This window comes from Sceloporus undulatus, chromosome 1, assembly GCF_019175285.1.
Source record: "Sceloporus undulatus isolate JIND9_A2432 ecotype Alabama chromosome 1, SceUnd_v1.1, whole genome shotgun sequence".
NCBI lineage: Eukaryota > Metazoa > Chordata > Lepidosauria > Squamata > Phrynosomatidae > Sceloporus > Sceloporus undulatus.
Window position 1 is genome coordinate 210252676 of NC_056522.1, and position 21212 is coordinate 210273887.

The following is a 21212-nucleotide window of genomic DNA, read 5'->3' on the forward strand; positions in this document are numbered from 1 at the left end:
TTTGGAGGCGGGGGGAGGGCGCTTAATGACAAGTTATATATCTTTGGGATCAATCAAGTATTTACGTATGTCAGCTGCAAACCCTAGTTAGGGGACATGGCTGTCTTACAAACTCTGGCCTTTTAAAACCAAGTTTATCTGATACATTTGAACCCAGAACTGAAGCGCCCAATCATTGTTTCTCAAACAGAAGCTGACAAAGGAGTGTCAGGGAAGAAGACACAAACTCATTTGTTTGAACTGTGGTAAAATTTGTGACTGACACAAACTGTTTTAGTGTGAATAATTGGGAAAATCAGTACTATTAAAATGCATATTCTCCCCAAATTTTAATTTTTATTCCAAACAATCCCAATAATACACAGTGAAATAGTTTTTCAGAAGTGGCAAAAAGAGGTTTCCAAGTATATCTAGGAAGTTAAAAAAAAAAGCCAAGGGTGCAGTTGAACATTCTTCAAACCAGAGAATTTGGTTTGGTAAGCCAAAGTATGACAGCCTCTGTTCCATCATCTTGGCTCCCAGGGACAGTTCAGGCCTGATCTGTTCAAAGACCCATTTGTTTGTCTTCATGGCCATCCATGGTATTCTCAGTACTCTTCTCCAGCACCACATCTCAAATGAGTTGATATTCTTTTTATCCTCTTTCTTCACTGTCCAGCTCTCACAGTCAGAGTGCATGGTGATAGGGAATCCAGTGGATTAAATTATTCTAACTTCAGTGCTAACTTGTATATCTTTACTCTTTTGCATCTTGTCTCATTCATTCACTGCTGCCCTTCCCATTCTTAGGGCTCATTCTCATTTACATTTAAACCAGTTTGCGATTCATCTTCGCTCTGTGATGGTAAATTGATTCCAAAAGGTTCATCGTTCCCACTTTGAAAGTGGATCTTTTCATTATCCCCTTGTAATCGTGTCTTTTTTGGCATGATTGTTGTTCCCACTAGTTTGCGCTGCTTCAAAATGCATGTCAAATCTGTGCATCAACAGTGACATAACTGGCAGCCTGGACAGCCCAGCTTGGGAACTATATATTTAAAATAAAATAAAATAAATTGATAGAAGATTCGATTCATTGGTTTTGCATCTATTTGCCTCACTATGAGCTGCCATCAAATTTGCAGATGACACCAAATTAGGAGGAATAGCTAATACTCCAGAGGACAGGATCAAAATTCAAAATGACCTGAATAGACTAGAAAGCTGGGCCACAGCTAACAAAATGAACTTCAACAGGGAGAAATGTAAGGTACTGCACTTAGGGCGAAAAAATGAAATGCACAGATATAGGATGGGGGACACCTGGCTTAAGGAGACAACATGTGAAAGGGATCTAGGAGTCCAAGTAGACCACAAGTTGAACATGAGTCAACAGTGCGATGCAGCAGCTAACGAGGCCAATGTGATTTTAGGCTGCATCAATAGAAGTATAGTGTCTAGATCAAGGGAAGTAATAGTGCCATTGTATTCTGCTCTGGTCAGGCCCCACCTGGAATATTGTCTCCAGTTCTGGGCACCACAATTCAAAAAGGACATTGAGAAACTGGAGTGTGTCCAAAGGAGGGCGACTAAAATGGTGAAGGGTCTGGAAACCTTGCCCTATAAGGAACGCCTTAGGGAGCTGGGGATGTTTAGCCTGGAGAAGAGAAGGTTAAGAGGTGATATGATAGCTCTGTTTAAATATTTGAAGAGATGTCATATTGAGGAGGGAGCAAGCTTGTTTTCTGCTGCTCCAGAGACCAGGACCCGGAGCAATGGATGCAAACTGCAGGAAAAGAGATTCCACCTCAACATTAGGAGGAACTTCCTGACAGTGAGGGCTGTTCAACAGTGGAAAGCACTCCCTCGAAGGGTGATAGAGTCTCCTTCCTTGGAGGTCTTCAAACGGAGGCTGGATGGCCATCTGTCGGGGTTGCTTTGATTTGGATTTCCTGCATGGCAGAATGGGGTTGGACTGGATGGCCCTTGCGGTCTCTTCCAACTCTCTGATTCTATGATTCTATGATTCTATGCCCGGGTAATTGCAAGCAGTTGCAAAACCAAGGAATCAAATGCCTCTGCCATTAGTCCCTCCACTCCAGAATGATGCGATTCAGATCTGTCATTCCCACTTGTTGATCACGCTAACGAATCGATTCTTTCAAAAGAACCACCAAAGAACCAGTGTCAGGAAAGAGCACGGTTTTTTGTTTTTTGTTTTTTGCGTTTGCCTTGCTTCATTGCAATTGAAATCGATCACAGTAGGATCGGAACCGGTTTCAAATGGAAACAATGGTCATATAACCCAACCAGCAATTCACTTTAAATCATAGTGGGAACGATGCCCTAGTCTTCTCCTGATTTTTTGACTGCAGTCTTCTCTCTGCAAGTTGCTAAACAAGATTTTTCCACAGAGACAAAGTTTTATGAACATGCCTTTGTGAATACAGTAGCTTTGGGAAATTTTTTCATGCTCCTTCCAGAAGACAAAATAATGCTCTGTCCTTGTCATATAAAACAGATGGTCTTTTAAACTGGAGATCAGTTCTCCTAATAAAAGAACAGAGGATTGCTCAGAAATTCTTACAAATGAATTCTGATTCCTTTTCTTGTACTCTGGATACATTTCTTGTCAATGGGAAAATAATAGAGCAGCAAGAAAGCCATTATGTGTTATCAAATGTGGTCCCTAATCAGCATCTTCACAGACACAGAATTGGAACAAGACATGCTGGCAGTTTGCTAAACAACAGATAAAAACAGAAGAATCATACAGTGTAGTTGGAGTGAAAAGTCCAAGGAAGCATACAAAAGCAGCTCCCCAGAGAGATACGCTGAAGATCAGTGTAAGCTGCGAAGAATACTTTCAACAAGCAAATGAATGGATTCAGCTTGTTTGCTGAATTTAGCTTCCATTAAAATTGGACGAATTAAAAAAGAAGAAGACAGATGATACATGGTTGTTCCCAAACCAAAGTCAGGGGAATGTAGAGGAATACTTAGAGTACAAGTACTGAAAAACAGAAACAAACAAAACAAACAACAACAACACTGCAGAGCACATAAACTGTATCCATACTGGAAAACATAATCCAGTTTAACACCAATTTAGCTATCATGTCTCCATCTTATGGGTTTCTCCGAATTTTAATTTGTTGTGGAATCAGAGCTTTCTGACAGAGCAAGCTATGGCGGGATACAGACTGCCCCAAAAGAGCGGTCTGCCTGCGCCTGGTTTTGCTGCGTGAGGGAGCCGCAGCGGACAAACCGCGTGGCTCTCTCGCGCAGCAAAAAGGGCCCACAAAAAGCGCCATAAGGACGCTGCAGTGTGCCAATGGAGCACTCGTGACATCCTTATGATGCTGGGACATGTGGACGCTAAGCGTGCATTGCGTCAAAATGGAGGTGCACCCTCGGCCAACCCCTAGCACGTGACGGGGGTGCCACAAAGGCCTGTCTGGAGAGGGCCAAAATATCTTTTTAAAAATCCAACGAATCCCAGGATTCTGTGGGATGGTGCCATGACAGTTAAAGTGGTGTCAAACTGCATTATTTCTGCAGTGCGGATGCAGCTATAATCTAGTATGAGACAACCTACTATGTCTTACTGAAATTCACTCAAGATACATGCACATTAGATGGGTTCTGAATAAACAGGGGCTTGTTTCCAGGTCCAAAGGATTTTTCAAATATCCTCTTCCACAGGTGGAGGGAGATCCATATACTGCTTTGTAAATGCTATGAAAACATTGGCACCCAACTGTTTTCCAACTCGGGTGTAAGAAAGGTGGAAAAGAGGCATGCTTGGGGAAGACCAAAGACCATGGCTGTAGAAGCTGTGCATCTTCAGGATTCACAGCCCTATTGACACCCAGACATGCCCCCAAACCAGCTCTAAGGAAAATCTGTGCAAACCCTGCAGCTACCGTTGATCACTTTCCCCCTGAAGCCACAGAAAGCAATGGGAGGGAATGTGAAAAGAAAAATTAAGAACACTGTGATGTGGAGGGAAAGTAGTGGAAATGCCACTCCTCCCTCTTTGGGATTCTTAGGTGCTGGCACTGTATTCTGCTTTGGTCAGGCCCCACCTGGAATACTGTGTCCAGTTCTGGGCGCCACAATTCAAAAAGGACATTAAGAAACTGGAGCGTGTCCAAAGGAGGGCGACTAAAATGGTGAAGGGTCTGGAAACCATGTCCAATGTGGAACGATTTAGGGAGCTGGGGATGTTTAGCCTGGAGAAGAGAAGGTTAAGAGGTGATATGATAGCCCTGTTTAAATACTTGAAGGGATGTCATACTGAGGAGGGAGCAAGCTTGTTTTCTGCTGCTCCAGAGACCAGGACCTGGAGCAATGGATGCAAGCTACAGGAAAAGAGATTCCGCCTCAACATTAGGAGGAACTTCCTAATAGTAAGGGCTGTTCGACAGTGAAACAAACTCCCTTGGAGTGTAGTGGAGTCTCCTTCCTTAGAGGTCTTTAAACAGAGGCTGGATGGCCATCAGTCAGGGATGCTTTGATTGAGAGTTCCTGCATGGCGGGGGGTTGGACTGGATCAGGGCCCTTGCGGTCTCTTCCAACTCTATGATTCTGTGATTAGGATTGCCTGTCAAGAGCATCCCAGACCCTAAGATTTAAGGGCCAAAACCTGAAACTTCGAGACATACCCTGTTGATATAATTAACAATGACACATTAAGCATCAACCGCAGTTACTCAGAGCACATAAGAAGCATGAAATTTAAAAAATTATCATAATAATAATAAAATAAAATAAAATAAAATAAAAAATTCTCTGGTTATAAATTAAGTTTCCCGAGCTCTACATTTTATTTCCTGAAAAGGCCTGCCCTTCTCCCAAGTGATGTGACTTTACCCCTCTTCTTACCTGAAATTTTAAAAAAATCATAGCACTTAGCCTCCTAATATGTTGACAAAGTGGGGAGGGAGAATAATATTTTATAATTAATTTTGATGTGCTTCTCTTTAACAATTCAGTTTGTGCTGAATATCTCTTGGCAAATTAAGAGATATATTGTGTTATATTAGTTTATGGACACTGAACAATGTTAACAGGATTAAGTGAATTTATGATTTATGGACCTATTACATATGTGCATATGCCGATAAGGCCAGTCCCAAAATACAAGTCTTCTACCAAGTCTTCTAATATTATTACTTAAAATATGTTTTGCAGTTTTTCATATCAAATAGGACATCTAACGATCTAAGGCTTTCCGCCTTCTGACTGAGATTGCATCCGCACTGCAGAAATAATCCAGTTTGACACCACTTTAACTGCCATGGCTCCATCTGGTGGAATTTTGGGATTTGTTGTTTGTTCTGGTACTAGAACTCTCTGACAGAGAAGGCTAAGTGTCTCACAAAACTGCAGCGCTCCTAATTCCATAGCATTGAGCCATGGCAGTTAAAGTGGTGTCAATGTAGATTATTTCTGCAGTGTGGATGCAGCCCCAAGGGTGGTTTCTTGATATTATTACTAATAATTAAAACTTTCATTTTGCTCTGTATTATGGCGGATGGGAATTCAAGAGCTTAACCTTTCCACATCTCTTGATCTGAATGACAACCAACCCTAGGATAACCAGCATTGCACACTGATGTTGCCAGAACTATGCTTATAGGATTTATAGTGTTTGTTGTGCTTTTAGTTCTTGATGGTTTTGCCTCAAAATTGTGATTAAAAAAAAACCTTTAAAAAAAATAACTCCAGTCTGGAAATAGAAAAAGAAGCCACATTCTAACAATCATTAATGTAATTTCATATTTGTAATTAGTGCCAGTGTGGAGTAGTTGTTGTGAGGTGGACATACCCATATATCAATGTTTGGTAATATGCAAGGCTTTTGGGAGAGTGGAATGCATGCAGAAAGGGGGGCAGATGTAGACATGTTCAAGTTGAAGCGTTCATCCAGGCACCAAGAGAACAAAGAGCCTTAGTAAAAGACTGATGATAGAGAATGTAATTTCTCTGGCAGAAGGGCCTCTGAGTGCTAACATAGCTGATAAGGGACAACGGGGTGTAACCAAATGTATTTTAAAGTATATTTAAATGTATTCATGTATCTGGGCTATGATTGCTGGAAATTTATATGTTTAGAGTGTGAAATGCCCAGTGAGGTGATGAAGATGAGTTTTCTTTGTTTTCCTATAAAGATAGCCAATTTCTTTGGCTCAAGCCCTCAGTTTTGTTGGAATGGGAATTCCACTGGGGACAGCTAGCTTTGAATAAATCAGAATTCTCAATGAAATCTGGGTCCTCAGTGATGGTGAAACTTTTAGAGGCCAAGTGCCCAAACTGCAACCCAAAACCCACTTATTAATTGCAAAGTGCCATGTCCCTCTGGCTTTCTGGTAACAAACTCTGTGCTGGGCAACGGCACATGTGCCCACAGAGAGGGCTCTGAGTGCCACCTCTGGCATGCGTGCCATAGGTTCGCCATCACTTCTGTCAGAACCTTTTAAAGCCTATCATCCACAACAGTTGTGTGCCTTCAAGTAAAATAAATTAATTCATTCATTCCAGAAACAAACCATGATTTTGCCATTTTATATGTTGTTGTGTGCTTTCAAGTAGATTCCAACTTATAAGGCAAACCTATCATGGGGTTTTCTTGGCAAGATTTGTTCAGAGGGGTTTTGCCATTGTCATCCTCTGAGGCTGAGAGAGTGTGACTTGGCCTAAGGCCACCCACTGGGTTTCCATGGCTGAGTTAGGAATTGAACCCAGGTCTCCAGAACTATAATCCAACACTCAAAAACACTCCACTGCAAGAAAACCCTCTGTAGGTTTGCCTTGGGGTTGCCATAAATTTGAAATGACGAAGGTACACAACAACAACAACAACAACAACATATCAAATGGCAAAATCAAGGTTTGCTTTTGGAATTAATTTTATTTTATAGTTTGTATATTTTTTCTTTTATATTTTCTTTTTCTTTTGTTATACGTTTTCTTTTATTATATATTTTTATTTTATTGTATTTTAATTATATATATATAAATATTTCATTTTATATTTCATTTTATATATTTATTTTATTTTTATTATATAGTTTATATTTTATTGTATTTTATATTTCATATTTTATTTTATATTTCATATTATATTTTTATTTTATTATATATTATATATTATATATTTTATTATATTTTATGTTTTATATTTTATATATGATTATATTATATATTTTATATTATTTTCTATTTTGTTTTATTTTATTAAGCGTAAGGCCGTCATCTTCCAACGTCGGTTTCCATGACAGCAAGGAGGCCGTTCGAAAACAAGATTAAAACTACAGTTCCCATCATGCTCATCGCCTGGCACCGTCCTTAGTGTCCAATAGCGGCGAAGAAGAACCCTCCGCGCGGGGGAGCTCCCCGCCTAGCTTGCGTGAGGGGAGCCAATCAGCAGCTGCGCGTGGGGAGGGCTGAGCCAATAGGAGGAGAGAGTCCGTTTATCGCGGGCGCGAAATGGAGGGACGTTTTGAACTCGGTCAGTTGGGGAGTGACAGCTTTCTTTGCCTGCTCTATTAACCAACAACGAAGTGCCCGATGTCGAGAACCAGCTTGGTCAGTTTCACCGGTTTATTGACTTCGCTTTTGCATCCACACTGGAGAAATAAACCGGTTTGGCACCGCTTTAACTTGTTGTCTGGCTCTTTGCTCTCCGCTCTGGGCCCCACAACAAACTCCAACTCCCAGAATTCCATAGCAAAGAGCCAGAAAAAGAGTTAAAGCGGTGCCAAACCGGGTTATTTCCCCAGTGTGGATGCAGCCTAAATTTGCTGCTTGGTTTCTTACCTTGAGAAGCTGCTTTTGAGCCAGGGCTGCATCCACACTGAAGAAATAATCCAGGTTGACACCGCTTCAGCAGCCACGATTCAGTGCTATGGAGTCACAGTGAACTACAGTTCCCAGAATTCCACAGCTGTGGCTGTTAAAGCGGTGTCAAACTGGATCATTTCTGCAGTGCAGAAGGATTCTAGGTCTATCTAGGAGGGCTTTTTCTCTGATCTTTTAAAGTCAGTCAGAGGCATTGCCTGGAAAAACAGCCCAGCAGTTACTTTGATGCCTAGATGGCTTGGATCCCCAAGAGCTGTAAATAATTACATTTACATTAATATATCAATTATATTTGTAGCGTTGTTGTTGTGTGGCTCCAAGTCATTTTTTTACTTTACGGCATCCCTAATCCTTTTTGGAGGAGGCTTGCCATTTCTATCCTCGGAGGCTGAGAGAGTGTGACTTGCCCAGGGTCATCCATTGGGTTTTTGTGCTCCAGCGGACATTTGAACCCTGGTCTCCAGAGTCTTAGTTGCCGCCTTGAGTCCCAAGAAAGGCAAGTGATAAGTAAATAAAATAACAACAATAATAATCCATTGCTCAAACCTCCCCACCATGCTGGCCTGCTCCAGTAAGATTTCCTCCTCAAGAGTGTTCTTAACTAATCTAGAGTGACTTCTTTTCTCTTTTCCAGAATAATGGCCCAAGTGGAAGACAGCGATGAAGTGGCGAAGCTTGAAAAGGAAATAAAGGCATTTTGGACTAAGTTTAAGACAACTTGTTGCCACGAATCCCTTGACCAGACCTTGAGACTAAGAGATGTGTGGAGTGAGACCATAACCTCACTTACAGGTAAAGCTGGGCATGCTTTGTTATATTCTATCGCTGCATAAAAAGCAGGAAGCGAATGTTGTTGTTGTTGTTGTCGTCATCGCCGTCGTTGTTCTACAGACTATGTGTTTCATTGTAAAAACTCAACAAAAATAATTAGGGAAAAAAAGCAGGAAGGGAGGAGGAGAAGAAAAGGAAATGTGGCGGCACCTTTAAGACTAACTGGTTTTTATTTTAGCTTTCTTGGATATAAACCCACTTCTTTGGATGCAGTACCAAGCAGTATTAAGGCATCAGGTATCAAGCATACAGTCAGCCATCCAGATACACCATTTTTAAAAAATACACAGATTTAAGCATCCATGGTTTGGAAATATTTTCAAAATATATAAATTCCCAAAAGCAAACCGGATTTTGCCATTTTACAGCCAGCCCTCTGTATCCAAGGGTGTAAAGTGATACAGGTCTTTTAGATCTTCACAGTGGTCGGTTAGTGTTGATGTGTGAAAGCCATCAATCTGCTCACTAAAAATCAGTTTTCCTGGGTTCAAAACTCTTTCAAAAGTTTTCTTTTGTTATGTGCAGAAGCAAAGACTCTTGTATTACTATATATATAGTGTGCCATGCCCATGAAGCTATTTCATAACTCTGCTAAAGGATTGGAATTTGAAAATATAACTCAGCTGTTTCTCTTTCTAATCTTCCTTTGCAATTTCCTTGTTCAAGGACTGTCTTGCTGCCAATTGGTATTACTGGTTATGTGGCAATGTGATGAAATACGGCAAGTGTCTGAACAGAGAAAATTTGCTATGCAAAAAGGAATGCCAGGTTGCAACCTGGAGAAGTTGCTCTACAGTGGGGCCTTGGTATCTGCTGGGGTTTGGTTCCAGGACCCCCTGTGGATACCAAAATCAGTGGGTGCCCAAGTCCCATTAAATTCCATGGTGTCCCTTACATAAAACAGCAAAATCAAGGTTCACATTGTGGAATTTATAGTATTTTTGACTATTTTCAAGCCATGGATGGTTGAATCCATGGATAAAGAATCCATGGATACAGAGGGCTGGCTGGACCTTTAAAATCCATTTGTGCTGGTTGTTTTTGTGCTGTGAAATGCATTTCCACGACTGAGAAGCATAGACTCTGAACAAAGAAGAGCCAACATTATTCTATTTAAGATCCATGTGACTACCTTTCCCTCATTTTTCAGCAGCGTTGAGGGAAAGGGGGGGGTCTAAAGAAAAGTCTGAGGCTCAGGATTGTTTTGAATAATGTTATTAAAAAGATATTTATATCTTTTGACAGATGTATATATGGTTATAAAGGAAGACAAGTATATCAGGTTTGACATATAAATATATTTAAAATTACAGACAAATGGTCCACGAGATTGAAAGAGGGAGATGAGATTATCAACAAAGTTCATGAATATACAAATGGTATAGTATGAGTCTGTTCTTATTATTCTGAAACATTTTATATTAGCTAATATGTGATGTTCAAACAAGAACAAACCAGAATACTTGAAAGGCCATTGTTGCGTGGGGTTTGTCTTTTACAGCTGAAATAGGTAGAATTTTACAAGAGGATTTAATTACAATCTGAACTAATCCTGTTTTGTAGCAAAATATTCAATGTAGAGTTTTTGCCTAAACGATTTGTAACACCAGCATTGCTCCAGCAGTTCCACCCCCAAACTATTTTCAGTAATAACCACGTTGAAGTCAACAGGCTTTTAAGCATGCATAGCTCTGTGCTGGATGTACCTAATATGTTTTAAAATAAAGTGAATGTATCTGTGCTACACAGTTATGTTATAAGTGGTTCTGATGCACATTTACTGCCTTACAATGAAGAAATATGTCAAATCTTGTCCATCATGATTTAGAACAAGTATAGGAAACCTATTATTATCCAGGTGATTTGGGCTAAACTCCCTTCATCTTTTCCCATTGGTTATAGGTTGTTTTCATCCAAAGATTTCAGCAGTATTGTCTTACATTGTAAATATATTATCATCCAAATGATATGTAGCTAAGTAATCCGAAACTCATTTTATGTAGGCATGCTCATAATGTTTATTTTTATAATCATTAGTTTTTCTGGCAGGGATACCATTTAGAAGCAATCATACAGTACTGTATAGTGCTTTAAAGAGCTTAGAGTAGTTAAAGACAGAGGCAGTCATAACATTTAAAGTAGCATCTGCCCTGTTATTGTCTTGCATTTGATGTTTTTGTTCACATGTTTAAGTCTCCCACCAGAATTGCACAGGAATAAAACCAACTTTGTAACTGGGTCTTGCAGTAACAGTGAACATCTAGTTTTCCTTGTTCCAAGTAGAGTGTTGTCAAAAGAACAAATCATTTGAAGAAAAACAGGAGAAATTATCAGAAGTTCTTGCTAATATTGAGGATTGCCGAAAAGAAGAGAAAGACTTAATGGAAAATATTCAAGAACTCAAAGAAGAATTGATCAGGAAAAGTAAAAGTAAGTTGCAAGAAAAAAGTTTATCATGAATATGCATTTTAGGGATATTGGAGCATGGGGTGATTAGAGCCACTTCACATTCCATTTTTTAAACATCAAGATTGTCTTGCTATAATAACGTGTTATTAAAATGTTACTGTATATGATGCAGTTGTGCCCCATTCTGCCATTTATACCAATCTGGCAGCTCCTTTATACTGTAGCTCACTTCTCCATACTAATAGATACAATTGGTTTTTGGCAGAAGAGGAACATAGCTCCATGACTCCTTTTATGGAAGCGCTAGGATAATTAATAGACTCTCCTTACTCCGACAAGTCAAATGACAGCAAGGCTTTCAAGTACTGTATTACTGTTTGATACATTAGCGTACAGAGTCAGAGAATAAGGGAAATGATCAAGCAGAAGCTGGATGCTTCTTTTCTCCACTGACAATTTCTATTTTATGCTAGCTGTATAAGTGCTGACACTTCATCATAAGATTATCTGTGTCTTTAATTAAGAATCTAAAAATTAAATTTCAGCTGGCTGAAGTTCTTTAAAAGTCTCTGTGTTTTCTGGGTTTATTTTTACATGTTTTTAGCAGTCTTTACAGTGCTTTCAGGACCTATGGCAGAAAACTAGCTTGCATATCCACTGAAGCTGCCCACACCTAATTTAGTGTCATAGCTGGTGTACTAGCCAAAAGTGATGACACGTGCTTGTAACCACAGTAGACTCCTATGCTTCTATAGTGGTAATGATAGATTTGAGACCACACTTCCAATCATGTATCTGATTACTTAAGGCCAGGGTAGACAAGTTCTGGGGCTAGATTTAAAGGTGTGGGGAAAAAATCTTAAGATTTTGTTTTGTTTCGATCTCAGCTAAAAGCAAGGCCACTGAAGAAATGGAGGAAAGACTACATAAGGCAGAAATACTATTTAAAGAACGCCTTGGGCTAGAAATACGCAAAACCTGCGGTAAGATGGATGTGCACTATTTTTCTATAGCAACATTAATTAATTGCTTTCCCCCTTTTGCTATTATTGTCCTGGTGCAAAAAACACGCTAGAGTAGAAACAGATTTCCATGTAGATCTGCCCTTTCACCAGTACAAAAGGCTGTTTCAGGGGATAATTCATGTGCTTATTATTCTTTGTCTAACAGATTATTGGAGTGGATAGTTCTAGTCTTGGTGGATGGGAAACACCTCTTACTCAAACTAATTGGTGCCTTTAATGAGAAGATCTTGCCTTAGAGGAGCAAAATTTGCAAGTATAGCAACAAACATGGAGCATGATAGCATGGTCTGGTACATCTTAGTGGATTTTGTTTGCACAGTAAATGTCAGACATATTTACTTAACTTAAATTAGCTAGCATCCTATTAGGAACATAACATGTGTATACCCCCTTTGGGGTGCTGGGTTGGTACAGTGGGTCCTTAGTATCCACTGGAGTGTGGTTCCAGGACTCCCATGGATACAAAAATCTGTGGATGCTCAAATCCCATTGTGTACAGTGGTGTAAAAAATGATGTCCCGTACATAAAGTGGCAAAACCAAGGTTTGCTTTTCAGAACTCTTTTTGGGAGAATATTTTCAAGCTGTAAATGGTTGAATCCGTCGATAGGGAGGCCTGACTGTCTTCCTTTCATTGCTTCCTCAGCAATGTTCAAAGCCCAGCCTGGATTTATAGAACAGCCTCTAAATCCCACACCCAATGGCCCTGCTTCATGGGGAGTGAACAAAATTGCATAAGTATCTGACTACATCCCCATAGCCAGATGCAAAAAGATGATATCAGCACTGAGGTCTGCTGGGGTCCTCCAGAGATCCCAGAACTGCTGTCCTTTCAGCTATGGGGATGTAATCAGATGTTTGTAAAATCTTACCCATAAAGCCAGTAATGGCCGTACATGGGGGAAATATATGGCTCAATCTAGGATAAGTCTGCATGTGGATATAAACCCTATGCTGAGTCATATGGAATTGCAGCCATAGATGAGTATCACATTATGTAACAATGTGTTATTAGGGGTTTTTTTTCTGTTTAAGATAGGATAATCTCTGCCCTTTTCTTTTTGAGTATCCCATCAGTTAGCAGTCTTGATTTGTTTCACCTATGTATAAAATTAGCATTTTTATTTTGTCTGGTGTCATTTTATTTTATTTACTTTATTTATATCCCATCTTTCTCCCACTGAGAGGATTCAAGGCTAGGCACATTATCAAAGATGTTATCTATCCCCAAATGTAGTTCCTAAAACTGAAATTAGCAATTGACCAAAATATACAGACAGTTCAAAGTTAGATGTTTAGAAAGTCAACAAACCAATCTTGCAGGAAGTTGAGTCCAGCAAACGTACTTTGGATTTTACTGCTCCTGCAACTTTTCAAGAGAGCTGCTGTGGTCAGCCTACAATCCAGCAAATGGCAGAGCTCCTAGGCAACTTGGTTCAGGTGCTGGAGGAATGGCAATAAAATCCAGAGTGGTTTTGTGGCCCTTGCAATGATAGATTCCACCATGTTATGATGCTGGTTCATGTTGTATCTCTCATATTTTATCTGATAAACATGATTGCCCTAATACATTCTCATTTTTTCATCTAGCCAATCATCTGCAATTTATATTCCGCTGTATTGACCACAAAGATTTTGACAAGCCATACACACTTACCCTTTCTATAAATGAAGACGGAGCTTATGAAGGTATGTGTAAAGTTTCTAAGCAGAATCTAATTTTCTAGCAGAGGTGGAAAAATAGTGGCCAGTTGTTTTCAGACCTCATTTCCCATCACCCAGCTAAGCACAGTCAGTGGTTGGGGAAATGGAAGTTGTAATCCAAGAACATCTGAAGGACTGATGTTCCCCACCTTATTTTATAGTTTTAAAGCAAACAACCACAAATGCCTATTTTTACATTGTAAAAATCCTTCAGGTACTGAATTAATTTCTTATGACAGGTTGCAGGCATTTCCTCATCCTTAATTTCTTTGGTTTTTAAATTGCTTTTTCTTTAGTTTGCTGTACTTTTTCCATGTGTATCTCCTACTTCAAAAGCCACCCAATTCAGGCTGGACCACTAATATTTGTGACCAGAATTGTGATTATCAATATTGAGATTTAATAAACTCCTGCTGTTAGAAGTAATAATACAAAAGTAGTTCATGAGATTTGAGGGTGGCTGCAGGAGGTCAAAAAGCTAAAAAGCATAGTCAAATGACTAATACAAGACACTAACTACTAAGATATTTTAGGATTTATATGCAAGAAAGTAATTGTCACATTAAGAAGACTTATTTTCAATGTAGACATTTTTATCCTTTTTTCTTGTAGTGATCTCTTGTTCTCCTCCCCTGGACTGTATAGAAGAGCTGCAGCTCAAAGTGAGAGAAACCAACAATTTTTCTGCATTTATTGCTAATGTTAGAAAAGCCTTCATTGCTTTGTCTTACAAATGATGTATTCCTTTATTTGTAAATATGTGTGTATTCCTATTTGTTTTGTCACTTTTACTGTACTTAGAAAAAAAGTTAGAATAGTTGATGATTTGTTCTTCAAGACAGAACTGGGGAAGAGACTGAACATAGGCCACACAATCTGTAAGAATCATCCATTGTCTTCCAATGAATTTAAGAGAGAGAAGTTGCATTTGTGGACATGAGGTTTTGCTTTCTCTGGTAGTATAGATTTGTAGGCTACCCAATGTTGCAAAATGCTACTTTTTCGTAGTTCCTAGGTTTCCTAGCCTATCTGCCCATGAACCTTGACTGTACCAATCTCTATGAATGGATTGTAGGGGATTTTGTTTTTGTTTTTGCTTGCCCTAGCTTAAGCTTTGTTATAAGAAGCAAACAGAATCAGGTTTTTCCCAGTACTATACATACTAATCCTGCAACAATCAGCATGGAATATCGAGAAACTAATAATTAAATGGGAAGTTAATTTGTAGTTCTTATAACTGCAGTTTTATTTGTCTACTCAGAAGTAACAATAAATTCAGTGAGATTTACTCATTGCTTTAAAATGAGACCAAAATAAATTAGGTTTGGTAATTATGTTCAATTTTTATGATACTATTATAATTCACCAAAGGAAAGTTACCTTTTTTGTACTGTCTCTTCAGAGCTTCCTACACAGGAAGCTACTATGCAGAATTAGTTTCAGATCCAAACCTAGGAAGGGTAGGCATTTAGAAAAAAAAAACTGAACCATTGTCTTGTCAAGTTGAATAAATCATATTGTAAGCTGGATGTGTGATCAATTCCAGTTGAGGTTATCTCGCCTCAGTTTAAAAAGGTTTCTCCATCTACGGTGAGGCCCAGTTGACTGGAGGGAGGTACTTCTTCCACATAAGTAGCTGGGAAAATACCCCTTTTTCCATTTACAGATCCATACCACCATCCATCCTCTTCCTTGCGGTGGATTACAATCACGTCACCTAACAGGATAATGCATATGTTAACCTCCTTAATTAAGAAAGTCACCACCTATTGGTTTTCTCTAACGCAAACACCCTTTGCACAAATATCTGAATGGGGTATGTGTAGAGCCCGCTTCCTATTCAAGTACATCTTGTGTTTATACATGTGCCCATGCTTAGCTCCAAGATAAACAGGCCAGACTTCTATTAGCGGGGTTGGAGAAAATTAGCTTAAAGCAGGGTACTGTGGTGAGAAACCATGGTGAAGGGATTGGATTTCATTGTCATCCCCTACATACTGTACTGTACTTCATTTAGGATAAAAAGTTTAACTCTGCTCATGCCTCATAGTTGATCAGATGAATCCGTAATCAGAACCATACAGTTGGAAGAGACCACAGGGGCCATCCTGCCCAACCTCCCTGTTGTACAGGAATACACAATCAAATATTTCCCAACATAGGATCATCCGGCCTCTGTTTTAAAACCACCGAAGAAGGAGTCTCCACCACAATCTGAAGGCAACATATTCCACTGTCAAACAGCTCGTACTATTAGGAAGTTCTTCCTAATGTTGAGGTGGAATCTCTTTTCCTGTACTTTGCATTCATTTCCTAGTTTCTGGAGCAGCAGAAAACAAGCTTGTTCCATCATATGACATCCTTTCAAATATTTAAAAATGGCTATCATGTCATCTCTTAACCTTTTGTTCTCCAGGCGAAACATATCCCGCTTGCTAAGCTGCTTGTCATGGGGTATGGTTTCCAGACTGTAATAGGTGCTCACTTTGTGTTGAAGTGGATTCTAGAATCAGTTGTTTAGGATTTTTTAAAAGCCTACAGGTCTGTTTTAGTATAGTAATTTAAAGTTCTTATGATAATGTTGCCATGTTTTTTGCTATACCCTTTGGATTACATCAGGATAACTTTTTAAAATCCACATCTTCCCCCTTTGGCTTTTTGTTTTAATTTTGCAATCCCATAACAGCTGGCCTTTTAACAGTGTGAATTTTTGTAATAACACATTTTTACAATTGGCAGATATCATTACACAGGCCACATGTCCTTTTGTAAGCTAGTCACTCTCAATAAATTTATTTGCAAGAGTGTCTGATATCCTGTATCCTGTCGCACGTTTAGTTTAGAGGTATGATTCCCATGGTACAACCTTCTTGTTTGCATTTTAATAGGATGCTGAAATATGCAAATGACACAGAAGCAGATCTAACTCCTTTACACACATATAAATGTAGAGTTGCCAGGTTTTTCAAATACCACTAAGGGTCAGTCAAAATTCTTGACATGTAGGACTGACAATATTCTATCTTTAGGAAAACCCATACTTGGTTTCTATTTTAGTGTGCATCAGCAGTCCTGAATCAGTTTTAATTATTTCATAATTATCTGTATTGGCAGTGAGCTTCTGCAATTTGGTCTCATCTTTTTTCTCAAAATGTCCACAACCACAAATACTGGACTTTGGGTATCTTCTTCAGTCTATATAAAAAGACAAGTTTTCCAGCCCTCGAGTAAGGGATATCTGTCAACCCCAGCACATAGAATTATTTCGGAACCTTTTCTCTTTTAGTATTTAAGGTTTGGGGCAGCTGCCTTGAAGTATGATCCTATTAGAATACTTAAAACTCTGAACACCCCAGAAGCCCTGGTAAATCATACCACATGAACCTAAGCATGTTTATTAGAGGTTGGACGTGTTAGTGTTTTGGGTATCACAACTCCCAGAATCCCATATCCAGCATTATCCAAAAGAAAGGTTACCTTTACTCAAGCAAAGCTCATCATCCCTTTCTGTGTAGTAATCATACAATGCTGTACAAGTTTCACATAGTGAATCACCATTCTTTGGATCAAAAGAGGTTGCTGATTTTGAATTGCTAGCAGGAGCTGTAAGATAGAACAATGAAGTTACACTATTTACACTAGGAAATTATAACTGTCTCAGCATGTACTGACAGCATTGTTCTTGAGCATCCACCCAATTATGCTTAAATTACTTTTTAAAAAAAATAATTTGAAAACAGCTGGAACCTAAAGAGCTGGAAGTATTTTCCCACTCATTTTGTGTGTTGATTCTTAATTTTTAAAGAAAATTGAAATTTGGTGATTGTTTTCATTTTGGGACTTCCAATTCTAGTAACTGCCCCCTTCCGTTTCCCCCTATAGGAGTCCTAGTGGCACAGTAGTTAAATGCCTTTACTGCAACAACTCACAAACCACAAGGTTGTGAGTTCAATCCCAGCCCAGGGGCTCAGGGTCAACTCAGCCTAGCATCCTTCCGAGGTTGATAAAATGAGTACCCAGCTTGTTGGGGGCAATTAGTTTACACATTGTAGATTGTTTAGGAAGTGCTTAAGTTCATTGATAAGCAGTATAGAAATGTACTTGCTATTGTTATAACTGTTGCCTCTCTGTCATCTAGAAAAAGTTTGTAGCTACATACAGTTGCCCCTCCTAACTCTCGGATCGTGGATCCACGACCTTGGAAATCCATGGATGGGTGACTTCTGCTATTTTTAATGGGCACGGGCACGCACCCCATTCAAGCCTATGGGGCTTGAATATGCGTAAGCCTCTGTTTTCGTGGGGGGGGGGTCCGGAACGAATCCCCCGCGAAAACGGAGGGCCAACTGTAGTCATACATGTGTGCGTATGTTCATAGTTGTTAACTGTCTTCGAGTCAACCCCAACTCATGACAAACCTGTGGATGAGACATCTCTAAGACCCCTTATCTTCTGCTTTGCTAGGTCCTGCAGATTAAGGCTCATGACCACTCTGGTTTAGTCCAGCCTTCTGTCATGTGGTCTACCTCTCTTTCTGTTACCATCTACTTTTCCTGATTGTTGTCTTTTCTAATGAATAATGCCTTTTCATGATGTGGCCAGAGTATGACAGCCTCGCTTTCATCATTTTGACTTCCATGAAGAGTTCAGGCTTGATCAGTTCAAGGACCCATTTGTTTGTCTTTTTGGCTGTCCACAGTATTCTCAGCAGTCGTCTCCAGCACCACATCTCAAATGAGTTGATTTTTTCCCCCTGTCTGTCTTCTTTCTTTCTCCACTGTCCAGCTGTTGCATTTGTATGTGGTGACAGGGAATACGATAGACAATTCTAACTTTAGTGCACAGTTGTATATTTTTACACTTTAGGAACTTGTCTAGTTCTTTCATAGATGCTTTTCCCATTCTTAATCTTTTTGTGATCTTCTTGACAGCACTTTCTGTTCTGGTCAACATGGTACTGGAAATCTTTGACTATTTCGATTTCCTCATTATCTTGGTCGAATTTATGTAGTTCCTCTCTGGTCATTATTTTTGTTTTCTTTATGTTCAGCAACACACTTCCCTTTGCACTTTCTTCTTTAACTTTCCTTAATAGTTTTTCCAAGTCTCTGATATTTTCTACTAGTAGTATAGTGACTAAAAAATTGATGTACAGCGCTGTGTAAACTTACAGCGCTTTATAAATAAAGGTTAATAATAATAATAATAATAATAATAGTGTCATCTGCATATCTGGAAATTGCCCTCCCCCGCAAAAGAACAAGTAGTGCTATTTTGGCACAATCTTTTTTTGAATGCTCAGAGGTAGTGGTGTTAATCATGGAGGTTGAGTGCATTTAAATTTGGAATGAAAGGAAGATGGAAGTGGGGAGAGAGGGGGAGAGACTGTGTTCAGCAATAGGCCCAGCTGCCCCTTCTATAGATGCATTCATCCTAAACTCTATGACCCTTTAATAACCTGATTATTTCCACTCCGTATCTAGCTTGCTTGTATTAGCAGAACAGTAATGATTTTGCTACCTAGGTGATTATGAGAGAAGAAAACAAAGACCATATATGCTGGTAGAATGAATGAATGATGCTTTTACCTGGAAGGCCACTTGAGTGAGCTCGTCCTTCACCTGCACTCCTTGTGCTCACAGTGCGTTTAAAGCGATTCCCTTTCATAGGGCAAGTGAATACTATAGAACTATGCACACAGTCCTATCATTTTTAGGAAAAAGAAAAAAGGCTTTATTATTTATCACAGTGTTACTGAAATGCTAAAATCTCACCAAAATATTTTATCACTGGAAAGTATAACATTATTCATAACTGCTGTCTCAGATCGGGATTAATTTAGCATTAAATGATACCTGCTGGTATCTGTAACTATTAACAAATTTCTAAAAGGGGAAGCTGCTCAGAGTTCCTTTTTAGTAGGCGCTGTTAAATATTTTTCCAGTGTATGGTTACAACTGCAGTGAAATGTTGCAGAGAATGGAGAAACTTTTGCTGCAAACATGTCAAGAAGCTATAGTTGGCTGAGAATCCTATACATGGCTTTGACATTTAAGACACTTCTCTGGCTCCATACATTGAAATGCTTACTGTATAGTGAACTTACATTTCTTCTAACATATGAAGCAACACTAATAGCATTTTGTTTTGCCATGGGCTACCTTATGTAAAACGAGGCATATCCCTGATCACTCCTGAGCATTTCTCATTGTTTGTCTTATGTGTTCAGCTCAGTGGCACAGAGCTTACAAAATTTTAAAGCTGAAGAATAACCCTTAAAAACGCAAAGAAGTTCATGATTAATATGCAATACAGTACTGAGTCCAGTTATTCAAAATCTTCCCTAAAGCTTTTTCTAAACTTCAGTGACAACTAAAGTTCACAATGATCAGGTTCTTTAAAAGTTGAAGCCATGGAATAATTGAATAACTGAAGCACTTCTCTAAATGCTGCCTATTAGTAGCAAGGACTTCTTGTTTCCATTAGACATGTGGATGGTGAAAAGATCAAGCTATGCAGAAACTTTAGTGGACTATAGAGCTGAGCTCTCAAGGCATCTCTCTTTTTGAAATACTCGGTTGTGTTTTGATGATAGACTATAATTCTTAAATATTACCTTTTCTTTCCATTTTGAAATGCAGTTATTCCAGGGTTGTGTTGGTTTAGGCTTCTGTTCAATTTCTGCTAACACACTGGCCAACTTGAAGTGATTTGCTTGCAGAAGGGTAGCTTTCAGTGTTGTCTTGAATAATACAAACATCAATAAGTTACTGTATTAGAAGAGTGGTATTTCCTGCACCTGCACATTGATTTCAGCTTGATGGCCACATTTAAATTCAGGCTATGCAGTGTGCTTTGTTGTGCAACTCCACACCAGCCAATAAACACATGAGGTATCTCCCATGTGGAGCCAGTTGAGCATGCCATCTGAACCCAGCAAGAGCCACCACTAGCCTATCTCTCTTCCAACAAGCCAGTGGAATAAGCCTAAAATAAATCAGGAATTAATGATCCCATTTGTTTGGGGGAATGACAAGCAGATCACCAGTTCCTATAGGGTTCAGCTGTCAGCTTAAACAGACCAGGGACAGAAGGTTCATGATTTCTTTATCTGGTCGCATTGCAAATGAGCAGTGGGGCAACAATAACCAGTCTCCAGTAAGCTAGGGTTTCCACACAACCCCAGCCTGTATCTCGGCATGAGTGGATAATAAAGGTTGGGGACCCTATTACCCCACAAGAGACTTTGGCAGGCTGCACATCCTTCTGTGGCTCACCTGATGGTGAGTAATTCTGCTACACTTGTGGTCTGCAAGGCCATTTTAGGACTTTTTAAAGCAGAAAATTACTAGAAACGGCTCACAGCTCCTCAAACCATGGTTGCACTTTCCTTCTGACC

General features: G+C 39.4%; 3 protein-coding genes across 7 annotated transcripts in view; 2 read left to right on the plus strand and 1 right to left on the minus strand.

The window, feature by feature from the left end:
* The window catches only part of LOC121921681 (bile salt export pump-like), a 390920-nt gene that overhangs the window by 99603 nt on the left and 270105 nt on the right, over window positions 1-21212 (plus strand). The gene's annotated exons all lie outside the window — the stretch shown is intronic.
* SPC25 (SPC25 component of NDC80 kinetochore complex) lies at window positions 7325-15340 on the plus strand. Of its 2 annotated transcripts, none has more exons than XM_042450218.1 (7): window positions 7325-7572; window positions 8480-8637; window positions 9990-10055; window positions 10960-11106; window positions 11973-12068; window positions 13700-13798; window positions 14426-15340. In XM_042450218.1, the coding sequence occupies exons 2-7, from the start codon at window positions 8484-8486 to the stop codon at window positions 14548-14550; spliced, it is 687 nt and encodes a 228-aa protein (XP_042306152.1). In that variant the 5' UTR covers window positions 7325-7572; window positions 8480-8483; the 3' UTR covers window positions 14551-15340. The 2 variants fall into 2 exon arrangements, with proteins under 2 accessions (XP_042306152.1, XP_042306162.1); XM_042450228.1 differs by having other exon boundaries at window positions 7331-7495.
* NOSTRIN (nitric oxide synthase trafficking) overlaps window positions 15376-21212 on the minus strand; it is a 36791-nt gene continuing 30954 nt past the window's right edge. The window contains exons 13-16 of the mRNA XM_042450239.1: window positions 20430-20555; window positions 19402-19516; window positions 17291-17416; window positions 15376-15530 (exon numbers count right to left, since the gene is read on the minus strand). Of these exons, the coding sequence (XP_042306173.1) occupies window positions 15376-15530; window positions 17291-17416; window positions 19402-19516; window positions 20430-20555 (522 nt within the window). The remainder of the gene's footprint in view (window positions 15531-17290; window positions 17417-19401; window positions 19517-20429; window positions 20556-21212) is intronic.

Coding starts and splice junctions, on each gene's coding strand:
- SPC25 (XM_042450218.1), top strand. CDS start 8,484: ATGGCCCAAGTGGAAGACAGCGATGAAGTGGCGAAGCTTGAAAAGGAA. Junction 8,638..9,989: donor GACCATAACCTCACTTACAG/GTAAAGCTGGGC, acceptor TTAAAATTACAG/ACAAATGGTCCACGAGATTG. Junction 10,056..10,959: donor AGTTCATGAATATACAAATG/GTATAGTATGAG, acceptor TGTTCCAAGTAG/AGTGTTGTCAAAAGAACAAA.